Source organism: Oncorhynchus keta, chromosome 35, assembly GCF_023373465.1.
Source record: "Oncorhynchus keta strain PuntledgeMale-10-30-2019 chromosome 35, Oket_V2, whole genome shotgun sequence".
In the NCBI taxonomy this organism is placed as follows: Eukaryota; Metazoa; Chordata; class Actinopteri; order Salmoniformes; family Salmonidae; genus Oncorhynchus; species Oncorhynchus keta.
In genome coordinates this window covers 66,590,350-66,602,904 of record NC_068455.1, presented here as the reverse complement: position 1 = coordinate 66,602,904, position 12,555 = coordinate 66,590,350, and the positions used below count along the sequence as shown (strand labels likewise).

Sequence of the window (12,555 nt, the reverse complement as noted above, 5' to 3'; positions counted from 1 at the left end):
CCTCCGCCTATGGTTAAGGTTAGGACTTGGCCAGTGTAAGCTGATCCTATATTTGTCCCTCACCAGCGCAGAAGATGCAGTTGGGGTTAGTCTTCACTCTCCCTACCACCCCATTGAGGAAGTCAGGCCAGGCCAGGACATTGCCTCTGATGTTTTTCCCTGGGCAGGTGCTGGCTAGGATCTTGATCTACGGAGAAATATGGAGGTCACTTCATGGGGCAGAGGTACAGAAAATGATTGGTGGTTCACACACATACAGTTGAAGTTTCACAATTCCTGACATTTAATCCGAGTTAAAATCCTGTTTTAGGTCAGTTCGGATCACCGTTTTATTTTAAGAATGTGAAATGTCAGAATAATAATAGCGAGAAGGATTTATTTAAGCTTTAATTTCTTTCATCCCATTCCCAGTGGGTCAGAAGATTAAATACACTCAATGAGCTTTTGGCAGAATTGCCTTTAAATTGTTTAACTTGGGTCAAACGTTTCAGGTAGCCTTCCACAAGCTTCCCACAATAAGTTGGGTGAATTCCTCCTGACAGAGCTGGTATAACTGAATCAGGTGGGTAGGCCTCCTTGCTCGCACACACTTTTTCAGTTCTGCTCACAAATCTTCTGTAGGATTGACTAGTCACTTTAAATAAAGCCACTTAAATAATGACACTTTAATAATGTTAACATATCTTACATTATTTATATCACATGTATATACTGTATTTTATACCATCTATTGCACCTTGCCTATGCCGCTCAGCCATCGCTCATCCATATATTTATATGTACATATTCTCATTCACCCCTTTAGACTTGTGTGTATTAGGTAGTTGGGGAATTGTTAGATTACTTGTTAGATATTACTGCACTGTCGGAACTAGAAGCACAAGCATTTCGCTACACTCGCATTAACATCTGCTAACCATGTGTATGTGACAAATACAATTAGATTTGATTTGATGTTGACTGTCGACTGTGTGTGTGTTTCAGGTTATAAAGCAGTAGGACAGTCTGAATGTGTGTGTGTTTCAGGTTATAAAGCAGTAGGACAGTCTGAATGTGTGTGTGTTTTAGGTTATAAAGCAGTAGGACAGTCTGAATGTGTGTGTGTTTCAGGTTATAAAGCAGTAGGACAGTCTGAATGTGTGTGTGTTTCAGGTTATAAAGCAGTAGGACAGTCTGAATGTGTGTGTGTTTCAGGTTATAAAGCAGTAGGACAGTCTGAATGTGTGTGTGTTTCAGGTTATAAAGCAGTAGGACAGTCTGAATGTGTGTGTGTTTCAGGTTATAAAGCAGTAGGACAGTCTGAATGTGTGTGTGTTTCAGGTTATAAAGCAGTAGGACAGTCTGAATGTGTGTGTGTTTCAGGTTATAAAGCAGTAGGACAGTCTGAATGTGTGTGTGTTTCAGGTTATAAAGCAGTAGGACAGTCTGAATGTGTGTGTGTTTCAGGTTATAAAGCAGTAGGACAGTCTGAATGTGTGTGTGTTTCAGGTTATAAAGCAGTAGGACAGTCTGAATGTGTGTGTGTTTCAGGTTATAAAGCAGTAGGACAGTCTGAATGTGTGTGTGTTTCAGGTTATAAAGCAGTAGGACAGTCTGAATGTGTGTGTGTTTCAGGTTATAAAGCAGTAGGACAGTCTGAATGTGTGTGTGTTTCAGGTTATAAAGCAGTAGGACAGTCTGAATGTGTGTGTGTTTCAGGTTATAAAGCAGTAGGACAGTCTGAATGTGTGTGTGTTTCAGGTTATAAAGCAGTAGGGCAGTCTGAATGTGTGTGTGTTTCAGGTTATAAAGCAGTAGGACAGTCTGAATGTGTGTGTGTTTCAGGTTATAAAGCAGTAGGACAGTCTGAATGTGTGTGTGTTTTAGGTTATAAAGCAGTAGGACAGTCTGAATGTGTGTGTGTTTCAGGTTATAAAGCAGTAGGACAGTCTGAATGTGTGTGTGTTTTAGGTTAAAAAGCAGTAGGACAGTCTGAATGTGTGTGTGTTTCAGGTTATAAAGCAGTAGGACAGTCTGAATGTGTGTGTGTTCAGGTTATAAAGCAGTAGGACAGTCTGAATGTGTGTGTGTTTTAGGTTATAAAGCAGTAGGACAGTCTGAATGTGTGTGTGTTTCAGGTTATAAAGCAGTAGGACAGTCTGAATGTGTGTGTGTTTCAGGTTATAAAGCAGTAGGACAGTCTGAATGTGTGTGTGTTTCAGGTTATAAAGCAGTAGGACAGTCTGAATGTGTGTGTGTTTTAGGTTATAAAGCAGTAGGACAGTCTGAATGTGTGTGTGTTTCAGGTTATAAAGCAGTAGGACAGTCTGAATGTGTGTGTGTTTTAGGTTATAAAGCAGTAGGACAGTCTGAATGTGTGTGTGTTTCAGGTTATAAAGCAGTAGGACAGTCTGAATGTGTGTGTGTTTCAGGTTATAAAGCAGTAGGACAGTCTGAATGTGTGTGTGTGTCAGGTTATAAAGCAGTAGGACAGTCTGAATGTGTGTGTGTCAGTGTGATTTACTTGTTGTGGGTCCAGAACTCTGTCCCAGATGTGGAGCTGGCTGAGGGACCCCACGAAGGATTCCACGGGGTTAAAGCCTTCACCCCTCTGGTCCTGGTCCTGGCCCAGCACCAGTGCCCCTCCACCTGCAGGGCAGGGTCAAGGTTCAGAGGTTAACCACTAGTCTTTGAGTTCTATGAAATCAGCCTAAAAGATGTCAAAACCTCATTGCTATTACTTCATTAAGACACGCAAAATAGAATCATTCTACTTTATGATATGCCACACTTTGCCACACATAGATACTATTAAGCAGCAGACAACGAGGACTCAATGAGGTACTAAGATGATACAGTAGAATGAGCAGGATAGCACTACACCTGGGATGGTGGTGCCCACTGACAGGCCTTTCCCTCCGTCTGAGGGGTTTCCGTTGATATAGACCCTCCAGTCCCCGTCCCAGCTTCGCCATGACACCCCAATGTGGTGCCACTGGCCCGTGTTGACCGCCGGGCAGTCTGTGATCCTGTCCTTACCATTGATGTATAGGACCCACCTGGGGGAGAGAGAGAGAGAGAGAGAGAGAGAGAGAGAGAGAGAGAGAGAGAGAGAGAGAGAGAGAGAGAGAGAGAGAGAGAGAGAGAGAGAGAGAGAGAGAGAGAGAGAGAGAGAGAGAGAGAGAGAGAGAGAGAGAGAGAGAGAGAGAGAGAGAGAGAGAGAGAGAGAGAGAGAGAAAGAGCGAATGAGAGAATGAGAGAGAAGGCATTTTGTGTGGACTAGAATAACAACTAGTTCCAAATACAGAAATAAACAAATATCCATCCTAGTCACTCTCCCTAGTCATGCACGAACACGTATGTTCCCCTGTATGTGTGTGTCAGTACTGACCCGTTGTAGTCTATGAGCAGGAAGGCGTTGTCACTTTCCTCCACGGCGTAGGAGATGGGAGTGCCGTAGTTGGTGGTGTCTGATGACCTCATCCAGAACGTACACGTGATCTCCGTCAGCGCAGGCATCACCCCGTCCATCATTACATAACCATGGATACCCGACACCTCGAAATCCAGGTTGAATGAAGTCGACATCTCTGAAGGGAAGAGAATGTTTAGGCAGTAAACGAGTGAAAAAAATATTACAATTATAATGAAAAAGTTTTAGGTGTAAATAGGAAGAGCAGTTTCCAGGTCATTGAGGTTAGAAGGAGAAAAAGTGTTTTGGGCCAGAAATGATGTGTGTATGAAAATTGATTTTTAAGTAAAGGAGCAGTTGTTGATTCATATTAAATAGATATTGATCCAGAAAAAAGGACCAGACCAGTCCATTAGGCTGTGAAATCAAACTTTAAGAAAGCAATTTCCTTCGATTAGACAACCAGACGTTCGGCACCAATGCCTCCAATGAGTAGTGAAACCTCACATTTACTTTTCTACTGCTTGTGCTCCCAACAAAGGATCCTTTCTGTTGAATCATTTCGGTAAGAAAAATAAACCACTCCTGGTTGAGCAAAAGACTCGTTGGTTCCAGCAATAGCTTTTTATTTATTTGTACTTATTATTTTAATAACTTAAAATTGTACCAACATTTATACACTCATCCTCCTCTCTCTGCCCCTCCTCCACTCATCCCCCTCTCTCTACCCCTCCTCCACTCATCCCCCTCTCTACTCCTCCTCCATGGCGTCTATACCTGTCTCACACCTGCTTCCGTTGAACCCAGGAGGGCAGCGGCAGGTGTAGGAGCCCGGTCCGTCTATACAGGTGGCCCCGTTGATACAAAGGTTAGCCTGACACTCATCAACATCCACCTGGCACAGCCTGCCACGGTAGCCCTCCACACACTGACACCTGCATACAGAGAGAGAAGACTGTCATATATACCCGTTCAGTCAACTTCATACACAATCACATTCTTTTAAGCATTACAAATGCTGAATAGTCAGTTATTCAGAAGTCCCACCCATATTTCACTAAAATCTCAAGTTTGAAAACAATTCAACACATATTTTCCACATAGATAAAACATAAATATGCTAAAGATTATATATAATAACAAATAAATAAATAAAAGTACACCACTGCTTAGTTGGTTGTCTTTCTTGTTACCTGAAGTTGTTGACCGCGTCCTGACATGTCCCTCCATTCAGACAGGGGGCGCTGTTACACTCATTCACATTGACCTCACAGCGGTAACCAGAGTAGCCCGGGAGGCAGGTGCAGGAGTACCCCCCCATCAGGTCGTCACACACACCCCCGTTCAGACACGGACTGGACAGACACTCATCTATCTCCAGCTCACAACGGGAACCTAGAAGACAGAAAGGAAAAAGATCAGATTGATTTATTTGTTTATTTCTCAGGGACCATGCACAACATGCCATTGCATTGTGTCTTTGTGAGACGCAGAGTAGGTGAATGGATGACACATTCGGGTGTCTAGTTTGAGAAACAGATGCCTCACAAGTCCTCAACTGGCAGGTTCATTAAATAGTACCCGCAAAACACCAGTCTCAACGTCAACAGTGAAGAGGCTACTTCAGGATGCTGGCCTTCTAGGCAGAGATGCAAAGAAAAAGGCATTTCTCAGACTGGCCAATAAAAATAAAATATTAAGATGGGAAAAAGAACATAGACACTGGACAGAGGAACTCTGCCTAGAAGGCCAGCATCCCGGAGTCCCCTCTTCACTGTTGACATTGAGACTGGTGTTTTGCGGGTACTATTTAATGAAGCTGCCAGTTGAGGGCTTGTGAGGTGTCTGTTTCTCAAACTAGACACTCTAATGTACTTGTCCTCTTGCTCAGTTGCGCACCGGGGCCTCCCACTCCTCTTTCTATTCTGGTTAGGGACAGTTTGTGCTGTTCTGTGAAGGGAGTAGTACACAGCATTGTACGAGATCTTCAGTTTCTTGGCAATTTCACGCATGGAATAGCCTTCATGTCTCAGAACAAGAATAGATTGACGAGTTTCAGAAGAAAGGTCTTTGTTTCTGGCCATTTTGAGCCTGTAATCAAACCCACAAATGCTGATGCTCCAGATACTTAGCTAGTCTAAAGAAGGCCAGTTTTATTGCATATTAAATCAGGACAACAGTTTTCAGCTGTGCTAACATAAATGCAAAAAGGTTTTCTAATGATCAATTAGCCTTTTAAAATGATAAACTTGGATTAGCTAACACAACGTGCCATTGGAACACAGTGATGGTTGCTGATAATGGGCCTCTGTACGGCTATGTAGATATTCCATAGATAATCTGCCGTTTCCAGCTACAACAGTCATTTACAACATTAACAATGTCTACACTGAATTTCTGATCACTTTGATGTTATTTTAATGGACAAATGTGCTTTTCTTTCAAAAACAAGGACATCTCTAGGTGACCCCAAACTTTTGAACGGTATATATGAGAGAGAGAGAGAGAGAGAGAGAGAGAGAGAGAGAGAGAGAGAGAGAGAGAGAGAGAGAGAGAGATACAAATATCTAATAATCCAAATATACAACAATATACAATATAATGATAAAGTTACATCAGAGTTTTCATTGTCCCTTGGTCCTACAGTATGTAACATCTTAAGAGTCAGAATGTCTTCGTGTTCACATGACTGGTTTGCCTATAAGATACATATAACAAAAGTACAGCACTGGTTGGCAGGGTGTTCCATAATCCAGCTGTTCGGCCAAATTTGGTGCCACTAAACTGAGTGGAGCAGTCCCCTCTGGTTGAAGATGTTGTCGTATTGTTGATCACAAGGCAAAATATCATGTTTTTGATCATAACGCCTTATTGCGTGAGTACTGGAGAACTCAATTAAGTCCATTACTGGCATTGAATGTTTGCTGTATAAATTAAAGCATTTTTTTGTGGATGTTGCTCCAAAAATTGGTTTTGTAGGTTTTGCCTTTAGCAGGCCAATATTTTTATTTGGCATATTATGACAATTATAGTTTAAAATTAAATAAATAATTTGCCATGCGATCATTTTACACGTTTTACCTTCTGCAGTAGTTGCATAAAATGAGGCATTGTGATTATTACAAATGCAAGGTTTAATGTAAATGTTTAAGGGGCTGCCTCTGCAGTATATTCATGCAATGTTCATGCAATTATGAATACAGGTAACTGAAGTGCCCAAGGAGTCTGGTAGGGAGGCGAGGCAGAGTGATCCCACCTGTGAAGCCGTCAGCACAGCTGCAGGTGTACTGGTTGATCTCGTCCACACACACTCCCTCGTTCAGACAGGGGAAGGAGCTACACTCATTCACCTCTGCCTCACACAGAGAACCTGGGACAGGACAGAGGACCAGCTGTCAATCATATACACACATCTGCCATCAAATAGTACTAAAAGCAGCCTTGTTGCCAGACAAAGGTTTTGGCAAAGCAGAAACAGACTACAGCACCCAGGCTACTGAATGTCTGACAAATCCTCAAAGAAGATGTGTCTGTGTGGAGGACAGTGGACAGTCATGGCGTGGAGGACAGTGGACAGTCATGATGTGGAGGACAGTGGACAGTCATGACGTGGAGGACAGTGGACAGTCATGACATGGAGGACAGTGGACAGTCATGGCGTGGAGGACAGTGGACAGTCATGATGTGGAGGACAGTGGACAGTCATGATGTGGAGGACAGTGGACAGTCATGATGTGGAGGACAGTGGACAGTCATGACGTGGAGGACAGTGGACAGTCATGGCGTGGAGGACAGTGGACAGTCATGACGTGGAGGACAGTGGACAGTCATGACGTGGAGGACAGAGGACAGTCATGACGTAGAGAACAGTGGACAGTCATGATGTGGAGGACAGTGGACAGTCATGACGTGGAGGACAGTGGACAGTCATGATGTGGAGGACAGTGGACAGTCATGACGTGGAGGACAGTGGACAGTCATGATGTGGAGGACAGTGGACAGTCATGACGTGGAGGACAGTGGACAGTCATGACGTGGAGGACAGTGGACAGTCATGACGTGGAGGACAGTGGACAGTCATGATGTGGAGGACAGTGGACAGTCATGACGTGGAGGACAGTGGACAGTCATGACGTGGAGGACGGAGGACAGTCATGACATGGAGGACAGTGGACAGTCATGACGTGGAGGACAGTGGACAGTCATGACATGGAGGACAGTGGACAGTCATGATGTGGAGGACAGTGGACAGTCATGATGTGGAGGACAGTGTGTAGTTGTTGTGACGTCTCCATACCTACAAAGCCAGGTCTACACTGACAGAGGAAGTCTCCCATGCCATCCTTACAGAGACCGTCATTCTGACAGGGTGCCGAGTCACACTCATCTATGTCACTCTCACACTTAGCCCCTGAGAGAGAAACACATCGTCACAGTGATATAAGACAACTTACCAACTGCCCGAGGTGATGTGATATATGGACACAGCCCTTAGCCGTGCTATATTGGCAATATATTACAAACCCCAGTGGTGCCTTATTCGTATTATAAACTGGTTACCAAGGTTATTAGAGCAGTAAAAATAGAAGTTTGTCAAACCCATGGTATACGGTGTGATATACCACAGCTGTCAGCCAATCAGCATTCAGTGCTCAAACCACCGAGTTTATAACTAATATTAACTTCTCATTGCTCTAATGATCATCGTTTGACTGAAAGCTTAAGTGTGTGTGTAACCGGTGTGATATGGCTAGCTGGTTAGCGGTGTTTTAATCGGTGATGTCACTTGCTCTAAGACCTTAAAGGAGTTGTCTCCCTTGCTCTGAAAGGGCCTTGGCTCTTGTGACATCATAGGTCATGGTGCTTCGAGGGTTGTTCACGTGTGCAGAGAGTCCCTGATTCATGCCCAGGTTGGGGCGAGGAGAGGGACAGAAGAACACTGTGACATGTGGAAGTTCTCTTTTCATTCCATTCATAACTGTTTTAGTTTACCTGTGAAACCAGGTAGACAGGTGCACACGTATCCCGCCCCCACCTCCTCACACGTGCCCCTGTTCTGACACGGATTCAGGAAACACTCATGGAACACCTGAGGAGATACAGGTACAGTCATGTGGTTGTGAGCTATGGTCTAATATAATAGTATAATAAAAGGGGGGTCAATGTAAATAGTCCAGGTAGCCATTTTGATTAATTGTCCAGCAGTCTTATGGCTTGGGGGGTAGAAGCTGTTAAGGAGCCTTTTGGACCTTGACTTGGGGCTCCGATACTACTTGCCGTACGGTAGCAGAGAGAACAGTCTATGACTTGGGTGGCTGGAGTTTTTGACCATTTTTAGTATAGAGGTCCTGGATGGCAGGAAGCTTGGCCCCAGTGCCTTACGGTCGGATGCCGAGCAGTTGCCATACCAGGCGATGGTACAACCGGTCAGTATACTCTCAATAGTGCAGCTGTAGAACCTTTTGAGGATCTGGGGACCCATGACAAATCTTTTCAGTCTCCTGAGGGGGAATAGTGGTTGTTGTGCCCTCTTCACGACTGTCTTGGTGTGTTTGGACCATAATAGTTGGTGATGTGGACACCAAGGAACTTGAAGCTCTCAACCCGCACTGCTATTCTCTTATTTATTTAATTAACTTATTTCAGTCATTTGAGATTGGGTTTTCAGTATAGTTGTCTAATGATGGTGGGGCATATTATTCTGTTTTCATGTTACTCCTGAATTTAAGTGTATTTTAACAGAGCTAAGGTTTACTTTGAAGTGCAAAGTGTAGGAATAGGCCTACAGGTGAAATCCGTCAGGAGAGGACATGTTAAATAATGTATGATAAACATACACAATGTAAAAATGTGTGCCAAATATTTAAGTTCCAAAACACTGTTGAGGAAGAACTTGTTCCAACGATCAGGCAGAGCTTGTTTTTAAGGGTTTATTCAAGCAATTGCAAGGAAGTTAACTCTCCTGAAATGTCCCAGGGAGGAACTTGATTATTTACAAATCACACAGTCTTTATATACTTCATCTACACAGAGCTGTGTTACCCCTCCAAGGGGGAGGCCAGCTTACAAAAGAGATAAGATAATTGGCTCCACTTCCTTAGAAAAAATAACAAAAACAAGAACCAGTTCTAACCAGTTCTCACAGCCTATGTGTCTAAGATAGGGGCTGATTGATAAGGCCTTTCGAGCCCAAACAGACAAGGGAAGAGTTTAGCCTGGCTGTCTGTTAGTGTCTCAGAGATAAGGAGACAGTAATAAATCACTCCTATGTGTGGTACTGGATGTAAAGAGGTTACTGGACAGCTGTGGAAAATGCTCAGTCGAATAGTATTATTCAACTCAAGCATTTACACAGCATTAGACTTTGTTCCAACAATCCTAAAAGCACTTTTTTTTATGGGTGGGTGTCCCTAGCATTGCCAAAAGACAAAGAGCTGTGACTGGATCAGTGGTTCACCAATCAGGGCCTTAGCAACAGTAACAAGGGGAGATGTGTAGTGAAACTAGGGTGCGCGTGCCCTGGGTAAAAAAATGTTTTGGAGGAGGAGAATATTTCTTTGCGACCATCAGGTGACTTCTCCGGGACAAACTGGGAATTAGACAAAAACTTCCAGGGGACCATGACGCAACATTCCAAGAACATCCTAAAACGTTGTCGGGAACGGCCCTGGGACAAACCGGGAACTAGACAAAACCTCCAGGGGACCATGACACAACATCCTGACAACTTTAGGCGACCATTTCGTGACGTCCCAGGGACGTCCTAGTGACTCATTATTGTTTGCAGGGTAACCCCTTGAGGTCATAGGTCAGTCAGTCAGTCTCACCTGGCTGCTAGCCTGGTAGTCCTGGGATACCACCACTTCTGGGGCTGATGTCACACTCTGCTCTTTGGGCAGGAAACTAGAGCCAAAACCTGACAGAGGGGATGGAGAGAGGGAGAGTGAGAGGGGGGGAGACAGAGAGGAGGGGAGAGAGATAGAGAGAGAGAGAGAGAGAGAGAGAGAGAGAGAGAGAGAGAGAGAGAGAGAGAGAGAGAGAGAGAGAGAGAGAGAGAGAAAGAAAGAAAGAAAGACAGAATTGGCCGAGAGAAAAAAAGAGAGAGGGTTTCATTAAGCTCATATCTATTCTACAGCCACAACCTTTATTTCGTAGGGTATTTCATTCCCCAGTAGTCACATGTCTAAGACATTTCCATTCTCCAGTAGTCACATGTCTAATACATTTCCATTCTCCAGTAGTCACATGTCTAATACATTTCCATTCTCCAGTAGTCACATGTCTAATACATTTCCATTCTCCAGTAGTCACATGTCTAATACATTTTCATTCTTTCCTGAGCCTTTATCAAAATCCCTTTTCCATTCAGTGGCCAAGTCACAAACAATGTTGTATGTCTACCGTCTCAAATAAAGCTCTGTTACCAGTCTATTGTCATTTTGACCAGAGCCATGTGTCAGTAGTCCTATGAGGAATAGGATGGCATTACAGATGCAGACTCAGGTCAAAGGTTGGGCACTATAGGGGAAAAGGGTGTCATGAATACACTATAATTCAGTTCAAACTTAATTTTCACCAGAGGAACATTTGGTTACATATATACTGTATGAGCAATAAGGAATATGGTGTAATTAAGTAAATACATTCAGCCAGTGTAGTGTAACAGTAGGGTGTGATGTGAAACTCAGCCAGTGTAGTGTAACAGTAGGGTGTGATGTGAAACTCAGCCAGTGTAGTGTAACAGTAGGGTGTGATGTGAAACTCAGCCAGTGTAGTGTAACAGTAGGGTGTGATGTGAAACTCAGCCAGTGTAGTGTAACAGTAGGGTGTGATGTGAAACTCAGCCAGTGTAGTGTAACAGTAGGGTGTGATGTGAAACTCAGCCAGTGTAGTGTAACAGTAGGGTGTGATGTGAAACTCAGCCAGTGTAGTGTAGTGTAACAGTAGGGTGTGATGTGAAACTCAGCCAGTGTAGTGTAACAGTAGGGTGTGATATGAAACTCAGCCAGTGTAGTGTAACAGTAGGGTGTGATGTGAAACTCAGCCAGTGTAGTGTAACAGTAGGGTGTGATGTGAAACTCAGCCAGTGTAGTGTAACAGTAGGGTGTGATATGAAACCCAGCCAGTGTAGTGTAACAGTAGGGTGTGATATGAAACCCAGCCAGTGTAGTGTAACAGTAGGGTGTGATATGAAACTCAGCCAGTGTAGTGTAACAGTAGGGTGTGATGTGAAACTCAGCCAGTGTAGTGTAACAGTAGGGTGTGATGTGAAACTCAGCCAGTGTAGTGTAACAGTAGGGTGTGATATGAAACTCAGCCAGTGTAGTGTAACAGTAGGGTGTGATGTGAAACTCAGCCAGTGTAGTGTAACAGTAGGGTGTGATATGAAACTCAGCCAGTGTAGTGTAACAGTAGGGTGTGATGTGAAACTCAGCCAGTGTAGTGTAACAGTAGGGTGTGATGTGAAACTCAGCCAGTGTAGTGTAACAGTAGGGTGTGATGTGAAACTCAGCCAGTGTAGTGTAACAGTAGGGTATGATGTGAAACTCAGCCAGTGTAGTGTAACAGTAGGGTGTGATGTGAAACTCAGCCAGTGTAGTGTAACAGTAGGGTGTGATGTGAAACTCAGCCAGTGTAGTGTAACAGTAGGGTGTGATGTGAAACTCAGCCAGTGTAGTGTAACAGTAGGGTGTGATATGAAACTCAGCCAGTGTAGTGTAACAGTAGGGTGTGATGTGAAACTCAGCCAGTGTAGTGTAACAGTAGGGTGTGATGTGAAACTCAGCCAGTGTAGTGTAACAGTAGGGTGTGATGTGAAACTCAGCCAGTGTAGTGTAACAGTAGGGTGTGATGTGAAACTCAGCCAGTGTAGTGTAACAGTAGGGTGTGATGTGAAACTCAGCCAGTGTAGTGTAACAGTAGGGTGTGATATGAAACCCAGCCAGTGTAGTATAGTGTAACAGTAGGGTGTGATGTGAAACTCAGCCAGTGTAGTGTAACAGTAGGGTGTGATATGAAACTCAGCCAGTGTAGTGTAACAGTAGGGTGTGATGTGAAACTCAGCCAGTGTAGTGTAACAGTAGGGTGTGATGTGAAACTCAGCCAGTGTAGTGTAACAGTAGGGTGTGATATGAAACTCAGCCAGTGTAGTGTAACAGTAGGGT

At 43.9% G+C, this 12,555-nt stretch overlaps 1 protein-coding gene and 1 long non-coding RNA gene across 7 annotated transcripts in view; one reads left to right on the top strand and one right to left on the bottom strand.

Annotated features, from left to right (window-relative positions):
- Positions 1-12,555, bottom strand: part of LOC118369174 (sushi, von Willebrand factor type A, EGF and pentraxin domain-containing protein 1-like) — a 173,158-nt gene that overhangs the window by 39,808 nt on the left and 120,795 nt on the right. For all 6 annotated transcript variants that reach the window (XM_052497342.1, XM_052497343.1, XM_052497346.1 and 3 more), the window contains exons 20-29: positions 10,219-10,307; positions 8,384-8,480; positions 7,689-7,802; positions 6,648-6,761; positions 4,585-4,786; positions 4,169-4,326; positions 3,371-3,569; positions 2,863-3,038; positions 2,504-2,628; positions 64-187 (exon numbers count right to left, since the gene is read on the bottom strand). In XM_052497342.1, the coding sequence (XP_052353302.1) occupies positions 64-187; positions 2,504-2,628; positions 2,863-3,038; positions 3,371-3,569; positions 4,169-4,326; positions 4,585-4,786; positions 6,648-6,761; positions 7,689-7,802; positions 8,384-8,480; positions 10,219-10,307 (1,398 nt within the window). The remainder of the gene's footprint in view (positions 1-63; positions 188-2,503; positions 2,629-2,862; positions 3,039-3,370; positions 3,570-4,168; positions 4,327-4,584; positions 4,787-6,647; positions 6,762-7,688; positions 7,803-8,383; positions 8,481-10,218; positions 10,308-12,555) is intronic.
- LOC127916091 (uncharacterized) lies at positions 1,084-2,445 on the top strand. Its single transcript, XR_008093347.1, has 3 exons — positions 1,084-1,740; positions 2,076-2,201; positions 2,328-2,445. It is a non-coding gene; the product is annotated as an uncharacterized LOC127916091 (long non-coding RNA).